Here is a 25,000-nt window from a genome sequence, read left to right as displayed (position 1 = left end):
GCAGGAGAAATCTTAACAGCAATTTCTTTTCTCTTCTTTGTGTCCCACAATTTGAACTATGCAAACTTGAAAAACATTAAAAGCCCGAATCCCTCAAGTATTTTGCCATCGAGAAGGCCTTCTTGTTCAACCCGCCTCCATGGACTCCTTCTTTACCCATAACAAGAACCAAAACTGAAACAGAAAAGATAGAAAAAATTATATGTTAGAGAAGTCAGATCCTAAAAGGTTGTACCAAGTCTAAATAATCACTTTTCATTTGCAAGCAATGAATTAAAACCAAAATCCTGGTATTTATAAAGTTCCTGATTAACACCTGATTGTTACCTTTGCCTGCTTTTCCTACAGAGATATTGTAGGTAGGTTCTCCTCCTTGGCTTTTTGTCCGGATGTCCATTGTCCATTCTCCATCATCCTGCAGGTTGTCTCGAAGAACTGAACACTTCTTTGAGCCTAGGGTCAGCCCACTTGTGAAGATTGAGGTCCTGTCCTTGCTAATAAGAGAGTCAATTTCTTGGGACTGGAACATAAAAAGATGATCTCTATCAGATAAAATAAACTAGTAAGTTAGCAATTCTGTCATCAAAACTAAAGTTACAATAAAATAACGCGCATGTTTCTAGTTTGGTAAATTGGGGAGTTGTTAAACTGAAACCTTGTTTGTGCACGACAACAAAAATGGCAAACCAATTACAAAAAAAAAAAAAAAAAAAAAAGTCCAGCCTCTGTAGGCTAAGGGTTTTAGCTTTTGAAACATGTTCCTAGTTTTGGTTAGACAGACCTGTTTAAACCCCACATTTGAAATATGTAAATAGCAAATAGGTGAAAAATTATCACAAATATTTCAGTAATAATATTAAAATGAGTTTAAATGTAAAATGTCAGAGCAATTCTTGATCCACACGCGGTCAGACGATAATCCCGTTTTTCTCATAGGCCACTGTGGACGAGCTAGCTCCATGCTAACAGACACGCGTGTGTATAAACAATAAAGACAGCGGTTTCAGTCATAATCTTCACGGCACCCATTTTACTCAAATGTCTTACCGTGATATTACAAAAAGTACCACCAGAATGTGATGCCCAAACATATTTGGCGTCCGTATATCCAACAATGGCGCCATCCTGACAGGAACCATCGGCCATCAGGTTATCCACGTAGCTTTGCCAAGACATTGTGAAGAAAATGAACTAATATTTTAAAAGCGCTGAATATGTGGCCACACAAAAGGCTGTCTAATAGCCAAAAATCTCTTTAGTCTCCAGTCTATGCCACTATTTGGCCAATGCTGTGGATCAAATGAAGCCAGAGCAGGGAGGCAGTGCTGGGTGTAGTCCGTATGAGATCCCTCCGCACAATGGGCACAGACTGGGCGCGCTTTAAGACAGCGGTGTGATGCAGACAAGAGCAGTGTACGGGAATGCTGTCGGCAACACAATAGATGTAATTATTTTCAGAAATATTTGTTATATCACATGTGCGTCTATGACATACTAATTAAGCAATTTCTACAGGTTTGTACTTAAACATTTTATTAGTGGGATGTTTGTAATGGGTCTTTTTATTTAGGCAACCGTTTTGAATTGCGATGAATGTGACTCTCTTCATTTTTTATTTTTTATTTTTTTTTTGATGATGAAGTCTTCTGCAAAGTTGGATCTTGTTTAAATTGGTGAATATAGAAGAACGATACTTTTGGTACACTGTAAAACCACTAGGGGCGATGTTCTCCATGTTTTTTTTTTTTTTTTTTTTTTTTTTTTTTTTTTTTTTTTTATAAATGAATGTAATTTCACTTAGCCCAAGGAATCAGTCCTAAAAGAAAAAGAAATAACCATTCCGGTTCCATACACTCATATTCCATATCCCCACTGTTACATCTTCTCCGTCAATCTATGGCGTCTGTTCTGAGAAATCCAAAGTCAGGTTTACTCTACAACAACTGCACATACTATATTGAGTTAGAAGGAATTCTACTCAAGACAAAATTAGTTAATTTTATTTTCGATGATATAGCCATAGCATCATATTTTAAAGTTACATTATTATTATTATTATTATTATTATTATTATTATTATTATTATTATTATTATTATTATTATTATGCTTTTACGCGTATTTGTTTTGCTGTAATTATTTTTTGCGGTTCCCTGTGGCTTAACCATGACTTTATAATTTTTCAGTTTTTCAGGTGTTCCGTGAAGGCATTCAGAGGTATTCACAAACATCTTTGCGCAGCTCTCCGTGCGCACTCTTCCTACCCACGATGCAGCGCGGCGCACACAACATAGCCATCTTGTCAGGAGTGACTGAGGGAGGTAACGGGTGGTGCTGTTTATATTGTCGATATTTAAAAAACGCAAGGAATTTATCTGTGGTCTCTCTCGAAACTACACGGACATACGAGTTTAGTGTCACTGCCAGGTGAATTGAGGCTGGTAAAGTGAGGTGGTGCCGAAAACTGCTTTTGTGAAGATGTCTCGTATACTTGTACCGACGTAGGGGGAGTGTGCAGCAGCCAGTTGGCTTCATTGCTAGCGTTAACCCAGTAAGTGGAGGGCTGTGGGCCCTCCTCAGCCTGAAGTAGCTCCTCTGGCTGGGGCCTTTGACAACAGCACAACCGGGACCCGAGACCGATCCGGACTGACTCAGAGGTTTGGATTAACCGTAGGGCGCTGCCGTTAAAAGTGATCAAAGCCGCATTGCTGGACTACACTCCCGGTTATGATCCCGTAAAACGCCACAGAAGAGCGACGGGTAAAGGGATGGCGCAGATTCAGCTGGACTTTAGTTAGCTGGTAAAGTATTTTGTTCAACGTGCTGTTCAATATGAATTAACGTTCTGCGAAGCTGCAACACAGCTCGTCTCTTTTGACGGAGGATAAATATAGCCATACGAGACTTGGAAACAGACCGCCAGTATGTCGAAAATGCCGGCCAAGAAAAAGAGCTGTTTTCAGATCACGAGTGTCACCCAGGCCCAGGTGGCGGCCATAGGAGCCGCAGACGACACGGAGAGCCTGGACGACCCAGACGAGTCGAGAGCTGAGGACGTGTCTTCGGAAATCTACGACATGTCACGAGCGGAGTATGAGCCCGCCAGTGATAGAAGTCCATCTGAAGAAGCCCAGAATAATGTGGTGGAGGTAGAGGCACCAGCAAACATACCTCAAGCGAGTCAGCTGTCAAACAAAGTGTCCAATCAAAGTGGCCAGCTGCAGGCAGGGCTTTCAACGGGGCCACCCGTCGCCCCTCAGCAGCAGGCAGGCTCTGTGTCTCTGAACACATCACAGACCGTGTCCAGCTCAGCTCCTGCTGCCTCTGGCTCCACTGTGAGCTGCACATCACGCTTCAGAGTCATAAAACTTGACCATGGTACTGGGGAACCGTTTCGAAGAGGCAGGTGGACTTGCACAGAGTTTTATGACAAAGAGCCTGAGAGCTCAGTGGGAAAGACTGGAGATAGCTTACGACATGCCAGTACTACACTGGACCCCAGTGGAGAGCGAGACAGTGGACTGGGCCACACAGTGGGCTCAGCAGCAGACACAGCGGTGTCTTCAGCCCGCATCATATCTGTGGAGACATTACCCACACAATCAGTCCAGCACACAGGCTTCAGCGTCCGTCAGCAGAGCCTTAGTGGCACACAGAGTGCCTTCTCCAACAGCAAACCAACTGGTGTCCAGCCTCTGCAGTCCAGCACTGGAGGCCTCCCACCACCTCAGGCTGTGCTGCCTGTGGGACAGAATGGGCTGCCTCAACCCGGTGTTCACTTACACAAGTCACCTGTCATGCCCCCTTCTTACCCTGCACAGCAGCATCTTCCCATGGGCCACCTCCTGACAGGTCAGCCTGCGGCTCTGGGACAGAGCCAGTCAGAGTACTATCAGCCCCCAGGCCCAGGTGTCCTTTCTGCTGGCCAAGGAGCTTCCTCAGTGATGCCTGGAGCCACTGCTGGAGTTTCTGTGCCCAGTCAAATTGGGGATATTGGGGGTTCTTTGCCTACAGGACCACCTCTTCCGCAGCAGCCAGTAGGAAATGTTCCTGTTTCCTTATTGGTTAGTGGGTCTACTCTACAGACTCAGTACATTGCAGCAGGCCAGCCTCCACTACATGGTGCAACACCATCCAGCATACAGAATGTGCCTGCCAATGCAGTGAGCTCCAGTGTGCCCAGCACCATGCCCACTGCTGTGCCCAGTGCCTCCAGTGCAGTCATGCCAAATGTGACCAGCTCTGCGTTGCCCCCAGCTCCATTTAAGACAGCAGTGGTGCAGGGGATCCCAGCAGCAGGATTGGGACAAGTGGAGGTTATGAGTGGAAGAAAGTCTGAGGTTCCTCATGTGCCTGGGAAGGAGCCAGTGAAACCTCTGACTGACGCCCTACAACTCTCCACACCCACCGTCAACAGCCTGTTTGGGATCCACATACCTGTGGATGGGGATGAGGACAGGTAATGCTACACCTGGCACACCCACAAACTATCTTTCATGGTTTATGTACAACAAAAACAAGACATGTGTTTTGATCAACAATAACATTTCAAAATGATGCTAATTTAGAATAGTAAAATATTCAAAATTTGTGAATTCCTGGCCACTGGTCCCCATTGACTTGTGAGACAGTAACAACAATTTTATACAATTTAAATACCTCTCCTGTGAACTTTCCACAGAGGTTTAGTTGTTAGCTGAGTGGAGGCAGGCTCCGTGCTCCTTTTGTACAGGCACAAACTTGTTAGCCTCCTGTCATACTGGGATTCCATGTGTTAAGCCGCCTCTGCTGCTGCCCGTCCTCCTGGACAGCAATGACCTTGTCTTTAAATTGAAAACCTGTGTGTTTAAGTCCACCTTTAATCAATTTAAAACTTGCCTCTTTCATATTTTATAAACATAAAATAGTGATTACATTTTTATTACTGGAGGCTAGATTTGTGTCAGTTTGTTTTGATTTGTGACCCATTTCTATTGGTCACTTTTTTGCTTTTAAACTTGATCTTTTTGACCACCTCCAGGAGATTATTATCTTTTGGCGTGCAATCTGGTTAGTGCAGAAAAGGAAATGTCAATTAATTTTTGTGTCATGTAGTTTGTTTCCTTCCCAGAGCATGTGCATTCATTCCTCACCCTGAGCTCAGTTTCACTTTGAGAAGGCGGCAGAGCTGAGCGGAAATAATACAGAGCCTGAAATCTCTCGGCGGTATTCTCTTGATACAGGGAAACGTCCTAACAGAATATATCGCAAACTTTCTCCATTTATGTACTTTGTTCCATTTTTGTCTACCTACCACACTTGCAAAATAAGCACATTAAGTAAAGTAAATGTTAAAGTCACCTTAGTATTAAAAACAATGGGCTGTCAATACTTAATCAAAGGATATTTCTTTGCTTTTGAAATGAATGAATGTGTTCTATTTGAGCTCAAGCTCTGATGTATGATACATGCTGAAATAACAGCACAAACACAAAATACAATATAATTTTTGTTTTGATTGATGTTATCCTTAAGCTGACATTAACATTAGCTTATTGACCACACTGGGGCTGATAAGTGAGGGTGGGGGAGTCTCTGTAGCGATAGTAAGGACTCCCTATCAAACACACAGCAGTAGCCTTTCTAGCGTGCCCCTGTGGGACAGATAAGAGACCTGTCAGAGGGGCGTGTCAGTTCTCAAACCTGTTTTCTGACTTTACCCTCCGGCATATCTACTCTACCTTATTTATTATCTCCATGGACACATATCGTATAATGGGACTGTAAAACAACAAATCACCTCAAACTACTGATGACACTTGTAGGCCTGTCACGATAATTACTATACTACTAATAATTGTCATTCAATATGACAAATGGAACAATATTTTTTGGGGGTCAATATTATCATGCATACTTTTTTTTTGCACAATATTTTTGGCTCTATGACAAGATATAAGATTTGAGCCATAAAAGTTGACTTAATAACTTCTATGACTCATTACAGATGAGTCTGCTATTTATTGATTGGAGCTCATGATTTTATTTTATTTTTTAACAGTATTTAAAACTGCTCTTAGGTTGTTGTGTCAGCGACGTAAATTAGCTGCATTATTGTCATTTATCTTTTTTTTTTTTTTTTCAGCAATATATAACACTTAAAGATGGACACTGGTTGCCTGTCCTGCTGTTTAGCTGAATTGAAGTGTTTTCACAGTATCAATGATCAGTGCGGCTGCCGCATCTTTGTACCTCCCACATCCACCAATGGGCTGACAGACGAGGCCAGACAGTTGTGAGGGTACAGTGGATGTGCTGAGTGACAGCAGCTTGGGTTTGTGTAGAGACTGAGGTCTATAACACCGTATAACCTGTTGAGCCTTCATACAGCAAGCATCTGAGCTATGTATAATGAAGCCACCCCTGTCTTTGTACCTGATTGGTTGATTATTTCTAGATCTTACGTAAACAGCCTTCACTTACACCTCCCAAAACTGTTTGACATAACTTTACTTAAATGTTTACATAGTTGGGTTGCATAATATACAAATAAGACACAAACACATTTGATGGGAAAAAAAATGATAATGATAATAAAAAAAAAAATTCAATTAGGGCTGGGTGGCATGAAGATAACCTGTTATTTAGTGCTTTATCACTATATGGTGATTTCACACAAAATCTGTTTTTTAAAGGCAGTTCTAGTCTCAAACACAGTCTCTTTTCCCCACTCTCCCCTCCTATTTGATTTTTTTTCCATATTGCCCCTAATTTCAGTTACATTTTTTAGAGATGTACCAAATACAATTTTGAGTTGTTGCTGTCTGATACCAAGTACCGATACAAATACATTCTGATATAATAGTAAATCTCATTCAGTTGATTTGGTTTTCATAGTATAGTTTACATTGTGGTTCTTGAGCACTGGGTAGGCTGGGTGTCTACTGCATAATTTTGCACGTCAGTGTTGAAAGATGTCTGACTATAGTGAAAATTTTGTGTTGTGTTTTAGAGTGTATTGTCCAGATAACTATTGTTAAAATACAACTACTTTTTTATGATTTATTGTTGCAGCCATAATTGTACAATGATTTAAGTTACAACCCAAAATACAAGCTGCGGCTGATAAATACAGTGTTTGGAATCTTGATTGTAGAGCACAGTGTGAGCCCTCCTCTCATTGTACCTATAATCGTTTTTGTCATGTCCCATGGTATCATGGACCCTGTGCTGTGATGCGTATTGTTTTGTATTTTGTATTGTATTGTGTGAGCCCTTGTACCTCCACTGCATTTGTTTTAAATCTAAATCTTTGGGGTGGAGTGGGTGGTCCCTTGTGTTTGCCCACACTGTCCTCCCCAGTGTTGTTCCCTTGAAAGTAATTACAGGACTCCAGTTGTGATACTGTAGACTGCAGCCTGGAGATGTAGCTCTCATCTTAACAATATAATTTATTTTCTCTCTCCAGTGGTTCCCAGCTGGCCTTGATAACTAAAGCTTTATTGTCATAGTGCCTTAGTTACTTGCAGAGGTTCTACATTTTGATTGTATGACTACTGTGTAGTTAGTGTTAGAATAATAACTAATGCAACTATTTAAACTAACATAAATGTTTATAAGAGCTTGGAAAATGCAGAGTCCAGGTCTGAAGTTGGTGCCACCTTGAAGCTCAGTGAGGAAGGGGATGTGTCCTTAAAGAGAGCACCCAGAAAATGTGTGCACAATTATCCTCATTGGGGGTAGGGGCCTCTTCTCAGGAAACTCAAAGCATAAAGTGTAAGCTTTGTATGTATGCAGATATTGGTTTGCACAACTCTTGGAGCAGTCTGTCATGCTCTCTGACCTGTTGATTTTTGTTGCTCACTTACACTTCTCCCCTGATTCATCCACTATCACTAGTTGGTGCTCAAACATGCTTTCTTTTCAACATTTGAGAGTCTAAGCATCTTTCATAACCTATTTAGCTAATAGATGGCCAAATAGTAGTTTATGCAACAGTGAGTGTTATTTTTACATTTTCATTACAGTGCAGGGCTGTGCAAAACAGTTTTGAAGGCTTTACAACTAATTTCTGTTATTACACACAACAACAACAAAAATATATTATTTACAATAATATTGAAGTGCATTCCATGCACACACGTCTTTCCATGAGTGAAAAAGTTACTGGTTTGTTGGAGCTTTCTGTTTGTAGAATATATTCATGAGGGCTTGATGTGTTTTGTTCACTTAATTTTAGGTATGCACTGCTCATCTCTCTGTGCAAGTCATCGACTTCAGCAGTTTTCATATTTCAACAACCCTAGCATAATGATACACAGAAGCTTTGGAAGTGGAAGTAAAGTGAGTTGTACATGTCCTCCTATAAGATTATCCTTAAAGTTGTTCCATGTTTAGTATTTTCCAGTTTCCAGCTTTTCATCACTATCTGGTGCTTGGTTTGAGGTGCACATGTTTGAGTGGCTGCAGTGCTGTCACTGTCATCACCTCCTCCTTCTGCTTCTCTCCTCCTCATTGTTTCAATGGACACGAGCAGGGCCTCAGTCACTGCTGTGCCATGGCCTGTTGGAGCTGAGCATTTGACTGGGATGTACTGTACTATGCCGCAGATAAACTCCACTGGGAATATCTTGTTTTTGTGAAGTGTTGTTCAGTAACACTAAGTCTAGTTTTGTTGTTCTGTGCCTATGGTCTCAGTCATGTGACAAAAGTGCCTATCAGAGTTTAGTCAAGTCTGTCATTTTGTGTGATGAAGTCTGAAGCATTTGGTTGCACAGTGAAAGTTTGATGCCATGTAATCCAGTGTTACGTACCAACAACAATAGACAATTAAAGTATCAAAGTTTCTTTAGCATTTTACAGCTTTGCAGTTAGAAACTTAAATAATAATAATCTCACAGTAGCCATCTATCTATTATATATTACAGTACATGCCATATTGTGCCATCTAAAAACTAGATGGGATCTTGCCAACAGTTAGAATAATGTTCAGTAGCTAGTTCTGTTATAGAAAGTGATCACCATCTTCAGCTGAGCAGCCTTCATCTTGTAATGAACGGTGGCACCAGTTCTGCTTCTATGTTTTACAATCAATCTTGTTCATCCACAACCCAAAACCTGCTGAAAGAAACTCCCACAGGACTGGTGAAATCTAAATAGTTCTGACCTACTTCTGTGGCGTGGCAGCTGCATGGATGGGGCTGAGAGCCTTGAGTTAACACTTGGCCTTTCAGCAGGTTCTCTAAAGCTGCACAGGCCCGGCCCCTCTCCCTCCCCTGGGGCTTTAGGACTGTTGAACTGGCCCATACCAACCTGTGAGCTGATGTGACCAGAACCTGTGCCACAACATGTTTTTTGAGAACCATCTTTTGTTTAGTTTGGCTTTCCTGGCTGGAGTGTACTCAATATTTGATTGCTGAAGTGTCCAAAATCTATTTCAAAAAATCGAATAAGCTATTAAATTTGAGATGTATTTATTAGTCATTCTCTTTTCTCTTTGGCCCAATGCCGTGTCTTGTGGGATTTGTTCAGATGTTAGATATGTGTTTCCTTGTGATTAACTTGCTGACATATTTGTATACCACATGTCTCCAGTGTAGTCACTTATCTTTCATATTTCTTCTCCTTTCTTCTCCTTGAGATGGTAACTTTAGACTTGTGCTGGTTGTTCATATGCTAAATGACTGGACAGGCTTATTAGTGGTGGAGAAGAGGGCCTTTGCTGTGGCGGCTGCTCTGTAGAACACACACTCAAGGAAAAGCCATGCGTCATGCTCAGGCCCCAGTGTGACATCAGCCCACAAGAATGCACCAAAAGGTTATTTTAGTCAGCCTACAATCGGCCCAATCTGCTTAGGTCTCAATGTGTAGCAGAATGGACTTTAAGTGTCTTTTGGAACTAGATTTTGGGAGTCTTTACAGAAATGTCTTCAGTGTTGTTGTGAGAAGGTATCTTGAAGCTCAACCTCCTCATCTATATTTGTAGCTGCACTTACTGGGGTTTATGGGGCAGATGGTGCTTCACAAAGAGTCTCTTTCAGAAAAGGATATTGACATGTTATATTTAAGTTTTACAAAGACGGGCATTGAGAGCCAAGCGATTTCAACATGAAAACAGGAACTCTTCTTCTTCTCCCTCGTACACTTACTGGACTCCAGGTTGTCTGACCTCCATGATATTAACCAATGGAAACGGCTTGGCCCCTAAAGTATAACTGTGGAGGCGTGTGCTTGGATCTGTTTTCTTTGCCTGCAGAGTGAAGTGAAGCAATGGCAGAGGAGGGGCTCTGTAAGAGGGTTCAGTCATGAGGTAACGCGAGAGAGCACATTTGTGCCAGAGATTTCTAGGAAAATGGCTTTGGCTGCTCTATAATATTCACACACATGCTCCATATCAACTCCTCCTTCCCCTGTGCTGTTCTATGTGAGTTGGCTGCTCCCTTGTCTCTATGAGCCCATATGCATAGTGTGTATAATGTGTATAGTGTGTATGTGAGATAGCAGCAGGGAGGCTCCATCAGATGTGTGTGTGTGTTGTGTGCACGAGTCTGCGCTAGTGTGCTAAGGGTCAGAGCGGGGATTTCCTTTCCCCTTCCCGACATGCATCCCATGTCACAGCAGCACACACTGTTCCTTTGTTCTTCTTAAATGCAAATACACTACAATCATTGAACTACCCTCCAATAGTTTGTAGTGATACTTTAAATGCCTCCTGAGCAAATGTAAACCAGTTTCAGACATGACAGACGAGCCAGTTCACTTTCTTGCAGGTTGATAGTGAGTGATCGGCAGGTTGTTTATGAATATGCCTGAGGGAGGTTTGCACTCTCTATGAAGCAATCTTCATTCCTTTTTGCTCTCTTTCTCTTACTCTATCCCCCTTTCTCTCTCTCTCCCCCTCTCTCTCCCCATCTCTCCCTCGCTCTTGCTTCACACTCTCTTTTTCCGCCCTCTTTTACTTGCTTGGTTAATTTGCTTTGCGTAGACCTCCTAAAGACTCTATAGGGGGCTGCACATAAACTACTACATTAGGATACACGTTGTCTTCTAGGAATCACATGCCCCTGTGTCACAATATGTTCTTATTGTTTTCATCTGCTCTTTTTTCTGTTTTTTTTTCTCTCTCTCTCTCTCTCTGAATACGGTTGACACAGGAACCCCTCCAAGGCTTTCTACCAGGCCTTCCAGTCTGGCAGCAGATTAAGAGATTCAAAGGCCCTCAGTGATAGGTACAGTACTGCCCTGGTTTGGCCGCTGCTGGTCTGCAAGAGTGTTGCATTTGTGTGCCATGTGCGCCTACAGACTTTTCTTTGTCCACATGCATGGGTTACATTTGTGAGTCAAGAAACATTGTATATGGAGCAACAACATCGTCTCAAATCCTGTAAGCATCACAAGAGTCTGTCAAAAAAACTAAAAGTTATTAAGGCATTAATCCAAAGTATGAAGGGTGAAATGTACAAACAAAAACTTCCTTTGTAAAATTTAGGCAGATTACAGCTTAACCAGGAAGTGGACTCAAAGCCTAATAGTGGCTTTGACAGAAGGGAAGGATGAAATTTAAAAACTCACTATAGTTTTTGTCAGATCATACTAGTTGCAACAACACATTGCCATCTAAATCTGTACATTGCGGTTTTCTTATGTCTAGTGAATGCTTCATAAAAGATAAGGTGTGAGCATGTGCACCCTAGTAGTCTTGCTTGAGTTCTTTGTTGTGCTGTTTTAATTGATCAGATGAACCTCACTTGCTGAATAATTTTGTGACCAAAGAAAAAAGGGAAGCTGACAAACAAGTATTGAAGTGACAGGAAATGAAAGTGCTTGACTGAAGTATATATCTGACACGTCGCCAACCCCAGCCTCTGCACACCATCAGTGCAGTGCAGGAAGTTGGCATTTGGTTTTGTTTTTGGTTTTTGAATGTATTGTCTCAAGCTGTTTGGTTAACAATATAAACTTTTCAAAACAGTTACTGTCACCATTATATAAATTATGTTGCAACATTATGTTTTTTGCCCCTGACTTTACAATAGATTTGGACTGTTTATATTGCAGTGTAATTTTGAGCTTGGTTCAAGATTTTCTCCTGTAAGACAGTCGTTCCACTCTACTTAGTTTTTCTGTGCACCTGTTGTCCCAGGGCTCATGAGTAGGCCTCGCCTTCTCAACACGCTTTAACAGGTCTTTAAGTCAATTATATATACTTGTCTTTATTTCACTGCACCACTGAAGGACCTGACAAATATTTAGTAAACCAACAGCTGAAGGCACAATCTCATTTGCTTTTCCAGGGGAATTACTCTGCCAATTTTGATCCATTTCCACCAGCTGCTGGAGTGTAAACTTCTCTGTCTCTAATGGGGTTTTTATTAGCATTTCTTTACAGGCTATCTGAGGCTAATAAATGTTGGCAGCGCTAATGCTCATGCTGAATTTTATGGTGAACGTTTCATAATCATTGGATGCGACCAGCCCGGCCCTGCAGCCTCGCAGCCTGACCCCAGTGACACCAGTAGTTACATACTGTTTGCTTAGTGACACTAGTAAAACAGTGCAGCCTCATTTACCAAGCCCTGAGCACACTTTTGTTTTAAGTAGAGATCCCAAACAAGTTTGTGGCTTTAACATAAGCTATAGCGGCTTAGCCAAGATCACATGCATCAGGGGTTAGCTTTAAAGAGGCCAGGACAGTGCAGTCTCCACTGCCTGCCACTGGGGCGGCACCAGAGGAAAATCATGTCAAATAGGATGATCAGATTAATGGCCACTTAGCATAATACTGTGTTTTACATAGAAAAATGTGTAATTACATTTTCAAGTCTTTTGACAAAAATACAGTTCATATACAGTGTGATTATGTTGCATATTTACATAAAATATCAATACACAAATTCAGACAATTCTCAGACACATTTTCATGAAAACTGGACAATATTTTTAAGCTGTGCATTTGCTAATATTGCATTAACAATAACATTTAAATGCAATGTGCTTTGGTGCCGTTAACCGGTGTACATCTTTTTTCTGTCCATCACATTTGACAAGTTCCTTTACCTGAACTGTGCTGTTTGGCTACAGAGCCTATGAGTTATCCGTTGAGGAAGTCCTCTCTTCATAGGTCACAGAGACCTGCGTTTAAAGGTTGCATAGATTGTCAAGTGTCCTTTTATGAGGTCCCACTCTGTTGGGGCCATGTGCAGAGGCCGAGAGCATCTGGAGATAAGTAGCATGCCACTGCTGACATGGTAGCATCAGCATTTATGAGCACAGTCCTTTTGCAGACCAAGGAGGCATTCCTTCATTGCAGGAAGTGCCTGTCTTAATAAATATTAAATACATATACAATTAACCAGTAAAAGGTTTGCATTTTTGCATAAAAGTTACAAATTCAAAACTGGTTTCGTCTTCCTAATGCAGCTAATTGGAATTCTCGCCAGGCTATATGGTCATTCATAATAAAATGTAATGGTTCTGGTTGTGAAAAGTTTTGTAAACCCCAGATTTTTTTCTTTTTTGGAGGAAGACATTGTGGCAAATTGGTACCACAGTACTTCACTGCTAACCATGATTGTAGCTGATTAGTATCAGGTCTTGGCTAAATGGTTACCAGCTGTGTATGAAATACAGTGATGTAACTATAGGAAAGTGAAATAGTGTAGATACCTTGGCCTTATTTTGTGTCTAAATTCCACGGTAAAGCAGTAAGGGTGTAGCCTTCAAGTCCATTGAGTCTGTGCTTTACATGGAGGACCTCCTCTTGGCACGGGCCTATTGAAATTTCTGTGGAGGGAAGCTATAGGAGGGCCTGTCTGCACCGCCTGACTAAATTAAACACACACTAGGTCCAGGGTGAAGCAGAGTTTGTTTTTTTCTTCTAGTAAATGGTGTTGTGTAAGTGCGTGTGTGTGGGGGTTGCACAATGTTTTGGAGGCCGGACTGGATGGACCAACGTTTTCTGAATAGTACGTTCTTGCTGCTGATTTGCGTCTTGTTGTGGGTGTGTTTGAGTGACAGCTGCTGTGTCTTATAAACACACACAGCCTTGTTCATTGTGCCATCTCTGCAGCATGTTCATGTTGTCAGAGCAAATGTTTCTGTCACATCAAAGGGGGAGCTGACTGACAGCAGAGGTATGGGGAACATTCCTCTGATAACAATCTGCTGAGTGCTTCCGCTGGCCTAAAGGACCTGTTAGATGGTTGGAAGGAACAGAACATCTTGTCCTCAGGGCCAGTGTTTTCATTTAAGTCATAACTCACCACATGGTGGCATCAGTGTTCAGGCAGGTGAGGCCTTCTCATCTTTTTGTCTCATCTCAATTGTCTTTCCTTGCTTCCTCCTCTCGAATCAATACAGTTTCCTGACATTGGCCCTCCACCAGTCTCTAGGCCCTCTCCCCAAATTTTGTATGTCCATTGCTTATCTCTATATTTATACAATATAGTTCTTTATTATAGCTAAGAAATTAGTAAGTATGATGATGATTTTATTTAATTTTGGTCACAATAATAGATTAGTACTTGTTAAAGAATACATATAATAGATATTATTGTGCTCTGCACTATATTTTTGTGTCCCTGCTGTCCAGAGAAATGTGCTGGTGAAATAGATTTTTATCCCATTGACCCACAGTTTATGTCTCCTGCCTCTCTCCTCATCATCTCTCCTCTTCTCAGTCTTTTCTGTGGCTGGGGCTTCATTCACTTCCTCTGGAGGAATTGTGGACAGTAAGAGGCAAGGAAAGACACTGGTCAATGAGACTGGTTTACTTGAACTGGATCCTGCACTAGGACGGGGCAAAAAAATCGATGAAATTCATTAATCAAATTTGACAATCAATGCATCTGATTCGGATGCCTCCTGGACGCCTCGCTCGGGAGGTGTTCCGGGCACGTCCCACCGGGAAGAGGCCCCGGGGAAGCCCTAGGACACGCTGGAGGGACTGTCTCTCGGCTGGCCTGGGAACATCTCGGGATCCCCCTGGAGGAGGTGTGTGTGGAGAGGGAAGTCTGGGCGGCTCTCCTCAGACTGTTGCCCCCGTGACCCGACCCCAGATATGCGGAAGAAAATGGATGGATGGACATTCAAAGTAATCTGTAATCAGTCTTTATTTCCCTCACTTTCATACATTGGATGTGGCATTGAAAATGCCAGAAGGACTGCTCACTGCAGTCACAGGGACCAGAGTTTAGTACAGGGACATGCAGCACTGACTTTAAAATCAGTGAAATTAAATGCAATAGTATGTTTTATCTTTTCATAAAAGATTTCCCCAGTGGCCAGTGGGTTAAATATGATCACTGAATACAATCTTTTCAGTTTTGACAATTTTCTGTAGTTTGTAGAACATTTTAGTGGAGAGGGGGGAAAAAATGTAATGGCATTTTTGTAGAAAAAAAATCACATTTTATTTTCAGGCAAAATCACTCAGCCCTACCCTGCATGTGAAATGCTGACTTAACACTTTGTTGCTAAAATGCAAAATGGCCAACTAAAATGTTGAGCAATCAGGTGACCTACTGTCTTACTGCTCTCTTTGTGGATTACTTTTTTGCTTGTCCCATTTAATTATCAACATGTTACTCTCCTCTAACTAATCATGACTATTACCTGGAGTACACTAGGCTATCCACTGACTGGCTGTTTAATCATATTGTGTTTCAGTACAAAGTTGTAGAAGTGGATAGTGGATTCTAACTCTCATTGAGTTCATAAAATCTTACCTTGAAAGGCATTTACTTAGTAAATTTGAGTGGGTCAGTGGTCCTAACTTTTGTTCTGGTCACTTGCTGTATTTAAAACAAATGGATTACTTGCCAGTATAACGCCTGTGGCATTCCAGAGGCGTGGCCTGCAGAATGTTCTGTGTGTGTGCCCGCCTCCTCTCAGCTGTGGGCTGCTGCTGCAGGTTCATGTTTCATTTTTCTAAAAGTAGTCACTGTAGCTGCTCTAAGCCGCCTCCAGCCATTGCCCTGGCCTCTTTTTGTGGGACGTAGTGGAGCTGTAGTTTTGGTGCTTGTAAGGGCCCACATTATGCCGTGCACGTTCTCCTTTAGACCGCCGTGCTGTGCTGAGCGCTTGCAGCAGCAGCAGAGCTTTGGGCCGCTGTTCACACGCCGCTTATCACAGCCACACCGCAGGTAACCTCACCTGCCACTCATTGCTGCTCATGCAGCCTGGATTACTCACCACTGTCGGCTTTAGATTCAAAATTACACTTGTTTTGAAGTTTCTTGCACATTTGTTTGTGTTTCTGCTGTTTGGGCTTGTTGGTAAATGAGAAACTAAATTTAATAATATTAGCCTATAGGTCTATTGTCTGAATTTGTAATAGCATAATATTGCAGTTGTTCTATTAACATGAAGGAATTTTCTATTTCATAGCACATATTCACACCTAATCCATACTGTACATTGTGTGGTACTAATGTCTTTGTACTTCTGTGCAATGATCTGACCTAAATTGGACTCCACACTGACTGTGCTGCCATATTAATAACAAGCTGTTTTACTGTCTCAGTGTAGTCCTAGACTGTTTATGGCCTGTCCTAGATTCTTCTGTATACTGGTTATTTGGTTAAACACCAAAGGTGTGCAGTTCAAATGCTCTTGTGATGCATCCATTATTAAGTGCATTGGTCCTAGTACTTAACCAAAGTTTACAGAGATTTTTGTCAATATACTAATCTGACATATCTTGACTCTTCTTTTCTTTCACAGTGCCTCGGGAACCAATGTTGTTGCCATTGACAATAAAATTGAACAGGCAATGGTGAGTATAAGACCATTCAATTGTGTTTTCATATGAACATAATAAGTATGATATTGAAATTAGAGATATTGCATTGCTCTTCTGACCTATTCATATGCAAATGTATGAGGAACAGTGAGTGCATTCTATTTTAATTTTTATTTTTTTATTGTGCATTCTACATTCTAGCTTTGAGCTCTTGATGTCATTGTAATAGTTGGTACCTGTTGGCTCATGTGGTCCTCTTGCCTGTTGTAGGACCTAGTGAAAAGCCATCTGATGTATGCAGTGCGTGAAGAAGTGGAGGTCTTAAAGGAGCAGATCAAGGAGCTGTTTGAGAGGAACTCTGTTTTAGAGAGGGAGAACGCAGTGTTGAAGTCCTTGGCCAACACTGAGCAGCTGTCACAGCTGTCTGCACAGACCAGCTCCACGCCTCCTCAGCCTGCGCTCCTTCCTCCCAACCCCCCTGTCCAGACTCCGCTTGACCCCAGCCAACAACTGCAACCCAACGTCACCTCAGCTTGAAGCGCAATTCAAAACTACAAGCAGCGTTTCCTGACAACCTATTACAGTTAGTGTATGTGAAAATTCAAAGAAGAGAAAACTTTGTCTTCTTAGCCACCAGCTTGACCACAGAGTACAGTGTACATTTGTGTGTGTGCGTGCCAGGCCGAGTTGGCGACAGCGACTGTGAATTGGTGTTGAATGTCTGTGCATCTGTACTGTGGGCCTATCCAGTGTTAATGCAATCACAAAGTTTATAGAGGTGATAATCAGGGTGGTCTTGGTTTGTTAGAGTTGGCTACAGTATGTGTTCACATTGACTAACTGCTGGGTCCAAGCTTGCAATGATATGCCTTGAATTGAAGGCATCTCTGACACCTGCTCTAGAACATGAACAGGTGCGCTTTACCTCCCCTAAGGGACAAATAGTGTGATTGTCAAAAGAGAGCGTTATTTTTTTAATGAAATAATCTGAGTGGGTTAAGGGGTATTTTAGCCTTGCTGTTTCATGTTAAAGAAGTGGGAGAGAATGGAGATATACCGCTGCCGTTACTTTTACATTAAGTCCAACCTTTGCATCAGTCTTTGAGTTCTACTGTTAAGTGTTTTATTTATTACAGGGCTGCTATTTCCATAAATGAACAATTTCTTCAAACCTGTTAAACTGAGTCTCTCTCTTTTACAGTGTTTTTGTTTTACATCCCTGGGGCAATTCTTAAAGGCAAACATAAATCCTGACAAATGGATAAACACTACTCAAATTTATGCTGCAATTCCCAATTCAAAAGTCAAGTCCAGATTTATGAATGTAATAAGTATTAAGAGCCTTGATGAGTAATTCTTCGTCTACTGACATTAATGCAATGTTTACACGGCAACCATTTTTCACAAATTCGCAATGTTTTTTTTTTTTTTTTTTATCGTATTCGCATCTTTTACAGGACACCAAACTCCGCGTTGAATCAGTGCTCCTTTTGAAAACCCTGAAAAGATTTAATTTAGGACGGAGATCATAATTACTGGGCAGACCGGTTCTCTCAAGGGGAGGGCAGCGCAGCTCCAATCTGTGCATTTGTGATTCGCTGTCTGCGTGCAGTTCACAGCCGACAAGCGATTGTAAATTACAACACTTTTAGGTCTCATACATTTATATTTACTCAAGAAACCGGTAGTGAAATATATTACTTTTACGTAGGGGAAATGTCCCAGAGAAGCACAAAATCTACAAGTTACCCCTAAATTGTAAACAGGAAGTAGGATTTCCTCTGCGGTACGGTGCAGTGCGTCAGTAAGGAGAATAGCGCCCTATGCTGGACAAAAACGCATACTGCTGCTTTTCATACATAAAGCTTGTTTTCGCTGATCAAATTGAGGGTGAATGCAGATTTTCCGACCTGCGTTGCCGTGTAAACAGGGCCTAAAACTAGGATAAACATCTAATATGTCAAATCTGATTTCTCTTAGTATCATTTATTGTATTTCGATGTTTTTCCTGAAGGGGGCCAGGGGGAAAAGCTGTGAAATCATTCAACCTACTTTGTAACCAAAGATGCAAAGCTGTGTAAATTGATTCATTTTAAAATGCACACATTTTGTTACTTTCTCCTCCACAGAATATTTTGTTGCTGTTTGGCATGTTCTGCATGATCTGTAATTTTCAACCACTTTCTTACCTCATTTTTACTCAGCACTCTTATTGTAAGATAGTCTGTGAACAGTGTAACGGGGAAAGCTACAGCATTGGCAAGAGAAAAAATAACCTAGTGTTACTGACACTAGTCACAGAAAATGAAGTGAGCCATGTTTGTTCATTCAAAGGTGTTTGAATTTCATATGCCAATAGTTTTGTTACATTGCAAATTTTAATGTATTTAAAATAAAAGCAATATTCAGATTCCAAATCTGCTGGACTTTTTGTGTACTTGTTGAATTCTACTTCTGTAGTTACTAATCCAGTGAGATCAGAAATAGAAAAAAGTTATACATTTTTTAACTCCTTGGTGAAATGTATAAAACAATTTATAATTTCCATAAAAATAGGACCCACAAAAATCCATTAACAGCCATTAACAGCGTCTTTAGTGTTGGGAGGGTCCCTTGGTAACTCAACATCCACAAGACAAAGAGGTGAGAACGACACTGACAATTGCACTGTTCAAGACTCTGATCAAGTCTACGAGTCACACTGTGCTATTTGAAGAGTCTGTTGGAGGCTGGGTCACTGAGTGTCAGTCTGAAGAAAGGCTTTGGCTGAAATGGTCAATCAGCCTACGGTCACAAAACGATTGCCTTTAGCGTGCTGTGCTTTAGCCGTGCGCTGGTCCTTAAGGATCCGGAAGCGCTCATTTAAAGTCATAGATGTCTGCTGGAAAAAGCACAATATAAGTATAAAAAGACAATTTAAATAATTTGTGTGGCATAAAAGTGAGCATTCTCTTACTGGCTTTGCAACACTGTTGATGTCAAACTGCAGGGCCACTCCTTTGGGGATCTTTTTTTCCACTGTCTCGAGTTTGACTGGGGCAGTTCTCACAGCAGGGGGGTGAAGTGTGTAGGCTGTGGGAGGCCTGTAGATTTTGGGTTAGAGACTTTGATTTGTATAATTTTTCATTATTTAATATTTCATGATTCTCAAACATTTTTTATTTAAAAAGCTTACTCTGGTTGAGTTCTGGCAGACGGATTGTCAATGGATACTGTCAGTATTCCGTTATTGGTGGATGTACGCCACCTTGTGGACATAAACCAGAAGTAATTTACTCAAGATATATATATATATATATTTTTTTTATTATTATTATTTTTTTTACTTTAGTGACACCAGTTAATGAAAAATTATTCTATAAAACCATGAAGAGTGATTTGAAGGTGAACAATTACTTACTGTCTACTCCTGACTGGAGGATTTGGTTTTTGGACTTGAGCTTGAATCTGCAGAAAAAAAGACAGCAACCATAACCCTCTATGATCTACTCATCTGATGAGTTACACTGAAAGAAGGAGGGTCATGAGATAGCAGATGTAAGTACATGGGACCAAAGCATGTTAGTGTTTCCATGTATACCTTGAGTCCTCTGTGAAATAGAAATGTGGCTTGACGTGCATCCTTCTGAGTCTGGAGCGAAGGCAAGGGTCTAAGTGGGAAAATGTGGAGTTGTTAGATGGTAAAAACAAGATCAAGATGTTGACACATTAGGTATCTGAAGAGTGAGCAAAGCCCACCTCAAAAGTGAGATTAAACCAAAGCCTAGTTTATTTCACAGTCCAGGTTTATTATTCTGTTATTTGATTATTGCTTCAACTCAAACTGTGTTTTTTATTGGATTGCAATTATATTGACTAGCCCTTGCCTGGACTTGAGCAACACTGATGGAACACACTGCTTCCATGCAAAAGAAGCCGCCCTGGAAGATAATTTCAGTTCTTCTGAGCTTCTCAAGAACAGTGAAAAAAACTTAACAATCTGTTCCTGCATTTGGAGAGTGCGTACCTCCGTCTAAGCTGAAAAGGTCTTTTGACTGTAGAGGGATTCGGACTCCTTTGTTGTTCTGGTTGCCTGTAGGTCTTCCTTGGCCCCTCTGGTTTCCTGTACTGGTTTGTACTAGCAGTGTTTTGGGTAAAAGGTTTTGTTTTTGCCCTCTAAAGAATCAGGAGGGAAGAAACAGAATCTGATTAGTAAAAAGCAATCTGATCTAAAACAGGTATGATTCTGACCATCTTCAAGACTTAAAATAAGCATAAAAACAAAAGGGGCACTATAATTGCCTTGTTGATATAAAACTTTTCTACTGACAACAGCTCAGGACAGAGTTGATACCTTTTAGCAGCTGCACAAATGTCACTTTCACAACCTGCAGATGTGTGAAACCCTTTTTGGCATTTCCATTTAAACAGCTGGTTCCATGCAGCAAATGCTTAAACCTACAAATTTTGGATTCTCAGTGCATTCAGCACTAGTAACCCAAAACAGGTTAATTTATTTCACTTACTGTTAAGAAACCTCGTTTCCCTTGTGATCCTGCAGCTGTTCTGTTGATCGTTCCCAATCGTTTAAGCAGCGCCCCGGTCCTGCGGGATGCCAACCCTGTAACGACCCCCGGGGCCTGCCCCCGTCTCCGCGCTGGGAGGTTCGGCATCTTTCTGTTGAGTTTATGGCCCCCTCTCTGAGACAAGCCAACTCCTGATCAGAAAATAAAGTTCAAAATACAAGTTTACGAATAAACCCAGTAAATCCAGCCAGCGTGTTTTTTGGTGAGGTTATAGTTGTTACCCCTCTGAGTGGTGAGAGCTGCAGTTCTGGACTTGACACCTTTCCCTTGCATTAAACGGCCTTTCTTCTTGACTGGTCTGCGGTTCACGGTCCCCTGTTTTTTGTTCAGTTTTTGCTCTTTTTTGTTGAGACGAATAATATCATCTGTTGGACACAAAATGTAAAACAAATGATTGAAGTTCTGGCGAAATATCGGATCTACAAAGCCAGTTCTGCCATCAACCTCTCTGTAGTTTTAGCAACTAGTTAGCTATGATGAGCTAACATTAATAAATGAAGTTATCGTTAGATTCGAGAGTCTTTACCTAATGACATGTCGACCTTGTCCATGACTGCTGCTTTGTTTGCGTGTCCGGTGTAGATGCCAGTTGAACTGGTTCTAGATACTCTCACCAAAACAGGTAAAATAAAAGAAGGCTGGTGACTGACAGGGCAGCCTGCTGCTGCTGCTGGACGTCGTCTCTTTTTGAGCCTTGCGCGCCCCTCCCCCTTACGTATATTTCTACGCGTGCGCCGAATTTACTATGTTGTATTCTGGGAAGTGAAGTCCAACTCGGTAAAAACACGGCGGTTACAAAACACTTAAAGAAATGCTCATGTAACTGGTTGAATAAGGGAAAACCGCATGGTTACGTGTCTGATACAGTCAGAATTCAGTCTCTGTATGCGCTATACCTTCTTCAGAACGTGAGTATTGAAATAATGGCTACAATGGAAATAACGTACTTTATTTATTGGTTGCCTTATAACGTTGCAGTTTGCATTTTTACAGCGTGCAACTTATTGTCTCTATATTACAGCTTTTGTGTGACGGCACCTAAAGGACTTTTGAAGTGTCCTCTCAATACTCCTCTGTGTCCACATTTCGACCAGTTTCATTCATTTCGTTGCAAACCTATCATGTCTCAAAAGCGCAAGGCTACCACTGACGCTGGCGCCGAGAAGCCTAACAAGCAACCTAAAATCACCTCCGAGAAAAAAGCAGCCGGCTGGCTACAGGAGCAAGTGCTAAAACAGAGGGCAGAGAAGAAGGAAATGAAATTCAACAAAAAACGCCTCCGATTTCTCACAGATACTCAGAAAATAAAGCAAGGCGCAGAGGGTATCCTGTACTGGATGAACAGAGACCAGAGAGTCCAAGGTAGGCTGTTTTGAGCCCTACATTCATTACCCCACAAACCGAGTAGTAGCTGATATATTTCTGTGCTCTTCAGATAACTGGGCTTTGATCCACGCACAGCGGCTTGCTCTGAAAGAAGAGCTCCCTCTGCACGTGTGTTTCTGCCTGTTGGTTCCTAAATCCAAACTTTCCACTTACAGGCATTTCAGCTTCTTGTTAAAAGGCCTCGAGGAAGTTTCACAGGTAGGAATGGGTCTATTACAGCTGTTATATTGCTCCTACAGGCCTGTCCTACTGATCGCAGGCCTATCTCTAAGGATGTTATCTTTGTCACTTTAAAACTTTTGACATGCTAAGAAATTAACTTGTGACAGTAGATAATTATTTGATACTATTTTCCTCTTCACACCTTTAAATGCTATATTACAGGTTAATATGCTGCCTTATTAAACCTTTGGCACGTGTTACATGAACCCTTGTTTTCATCCTTGCATTTGCTCATTAACCCTGAGTAACCCTGAATTTATTTTAGGAGCTTAAAACTTTAGGCATTGAGTTCCACCTCCTGCATGGACCACCAGGGGAGGTCCTACCTGGTTTTGTATCCGATCGCAGTTTGGGGGCTGTGGTGACAGACTTCTCCCCTCTCCGAGAGCCTCTGCAGTGGCTGGAAGATCTAAAAAAGAAGCTCCCCAAAGACATTCCTTTTATACAGGTAAAAATACAATCACTAATGAACAATTTACAGCATTTTCAGACCATTAAGAGACTTATTTGTTGTAGGTTGATGCGCATAACATAGTGCCGTGTTGGGAGGCATCCCCAAAGTTGGAGTATGCTGCTCGAACCATTAGAGGAAAGATTAACAAGGTTTTGCCAGAATTCCTCACAGACTTTCCTTTAGTCGAGAAACATCCCTACATTGCAATCAGAACAGCCAAAGTAAGTGCAAAATGTGCTGAATGTTAATAATAATAATAATAATGATGCATCCGTTTTATATAGTGTTTTTTAGCCGGACACTCAAAGACACCTTACAGTGCATTATTCATTTACTCCATACGCCATTCACTCCATACCACTGCTAGTTATTTTAATAGATCCATGCTCTGTACTCAGTGGTGGTAAGCTACTATTGTAGCCACAGCTTCCCTGGGGCAGATTGACAGAAGCGAGGCTGCCAAGATCTGCCAGTGGCCCCTCCAACCACCATCACTCACGGACACACCTCTTTCATACTGGCAATGTGGGTGAAGTGCCTTGCCTAAGGACACGGTGACAGTTTTTGAGACTGGTACCCACCTGTGGCACCTGATTTTCCCAGCGGTCTCCCATGCAAGTACTAAACAGGCCCGACCTTGCTTAGCGTCTGAAATCTGGCAGGATTAGGCTTTGACAAGTTGATATTTAAGCCTTTATCGAAGTCCTTCACTAAAGTCTCTACAATCTTTAGTTTTGAGTTTTTAAATAAATAATGTTCACAGCTCACACTGTCTCGAGGCTTAGATTTTTTAGTTCAGCGGATATTAAATCTCTGTTTCTGTCATTGACATTCTGGTGGCTCTGCTCAGTTTTGTCCTGTACTTGAAGTTTTTCCTCATCTGAGTCCTTGTCTCTTTGTCCTCGTAGCAGGTGGACTGGGCCAAAGTGCTGGCATCTCTGCAAGTGGACAAGACTGTGGGAGAGACAGACTGGGCTAAACCGGGTACGAAGGCAGGGATGGCCATGCTGGAGTCTTTCATTGATGTTCGTCTCAAACTATTCGCAACCCAGCGCAATGACCCTAACGCTGCTGCGCTGAGCCAGCTCTCTCCCTGGATAAGATTCGGTGAGTAGCTCTCTCTTCATTAAAAAAAAAAAAAAAAATCACAAAATCAATGCAAACTTATATAGTACCATGTTGTTTAATAATGCAATTCTTACATATTCACAAGGCTTTTACCACAAATGAGATACATTCAAAAACAAAGCATCAACATAATTAAACAACAACATAAAAAAAACATAAAAAATCAACATAAAAAAAACAAAAATCAACATAATTTCCATTTTTGGTATATGAGCACTACAGGAAAATAACTGCAGGTAACAACTCTGTCATTTCTTTGTGGTATGTCAGATCTCTCAGTCGTCCAGGTAGGATCCATAGCAAAGGAGCAATACAATTCCATCAACTGCAGAAAAAAAAAAAACAGCTTTTGTCCAATTGACAGAATTTAATTGCTCCTTTGCTAAGTAGTAAGTAGTTGTAGTTTCTGAAACTGCATGCAAAACTCAGTTTACTACTTAATATGCACTTGCTAATTTACTGCTTCATCTTCTGACATTCTCCTATTATTATCACTGTCCCACAGGCCATATTTCTGCACAGCGTG

General features: G+C 41.4%; 4 protein-coding genes across 5 annotated transcripts; 2 read left to right on the top strand and 2 right to left on the bottom strand.

Moving 5' to 3' along the window:
* Positions 1-6: 6 nt before the first annotated feature.
* On the bottom strand, positions 7-1,351 carry LOC110173479 (profilin-2-like). The gene is made up of 3 exons (XM_020939490.2): positions 1,048-1,351; positions 328-520; positions 7-174 (listed from the first exon to the last, which is right to left on the bottom strand). The coding sequence occupies exons 1-3, from the start codon at positions 1,174-1,176 to the stop codon at positions 77-79; spliced, it is 420 nt and encodes a 139-aa protein (XP_020795149.1). The 5' UTR covers positions 1,177-1,351; the 3' UTR covers positions 7-76.
* Positions 1,352-2,272: 921 nt separating this feature from the next.
* On the top strand, positions 2,273-19,145 carry LOC110173552 (TSC22 domain family protein 2-like). Of its 2 annotated transcripts, XM_055152245.1 has the most exons (4): positions 2,273-4,458; positions 11,132-11,206; positions 16,701-16,752; positions 16,990-19,145. In XM_055152245.1, the coding sequence occupies exons 1-4, from the start codon at positions 2,924-2,926 to the stop codon at positions 17,254-17,256; spliced, it is 1,929 nt and encodes a 642-aa protein (XP_055008220.1). In that variant the 5' UTR covers positions 2,273-2,923; the 3' UTR covers positions 17,257-19,145. The 2 variants fall into 2 exon arrangements, with proteins under 2 accessions (XP_055008220.1, XP_020795239.1); XM_020939580.2 differs by lacking the exon at positions 11,132-11,206.
* A 91-nt stretch (positions 19,146-19,236) lies between these two features.
* LOC110173553 (UAP56-interacting factor) lies at positions 19,237-21,985 on the bottom strand. Its single transcript, XM_020939582.2, has 9 exons — positions 21,811-21,985; positions 21,506-21,649; positions 21,225-21,415; positions 20,726-20,874; positions 20,300-20,369; positions 20,120-20,166; positions 19,895-19,966; positions 19,676-19,802; positions 19,237-19,597 (listed from the first exon to the last, which is right to left on the bottom strand). Exons 1-9 carry the CDS (start codon positions 21,833-21,835, stop codon positions 19,499-19,501), a joined length of 924 nt encoding a protein of 307 aa, XP_020795241.1. The 5' UTR covers positions 21,836-21,985; the 3' UTR covers positions 19,237-19,498.
* A 47-nt stretch (positions 21,986-22,032) lies between these two features.
* LOC110173516 (deoxyribodipyrimidine photo-lyase-like) lies at positions 22,033-24,996 on the top strand (the record flags this gene model as incomplete). The annotated part of the gene is made up of 7 exons (XM_055152246.1): positions 22,033-22,192; positions 22,306-22,646; positions 22,720-22,868; positions 23,158-23,340; positions 23,409-23,567; positions 24,255-24,453; positions 24,980-24,996. Coding segments are annotated over exons 1-7 (1,110 nt in total), but the record flags the coding sequence as incomplete, so codon positions are not given.
* Between the last annotated feature and the right edge of the window lie 4 nt (positions 24,997-25,000).

The sequence above is a fragment of the Boleophthalmus pectinirostris genome, unplaced genomic scaffold (genome assembly GCF_026225935.1).
Source record: "Boleophthalmus pectinirostris isolate CB_2022bp ecotype Guang Dong unplaced genomic scaffold, ASM2622593v1 HiC_scaffold_1696, whole genome shotgun sequence".
In the NCBI taxonomy this organism is placed as follows: domain Eukaryota; kingdom Metazoa; phylum Chordata; class Actinopteri; order Gobiiformes; family Gobiidae; genus Boleophthalmus; species Boleophthalmus pectinirostris.
This window is presented reverse-complemented; position numbering and strand designations above follow the sequence as displayed.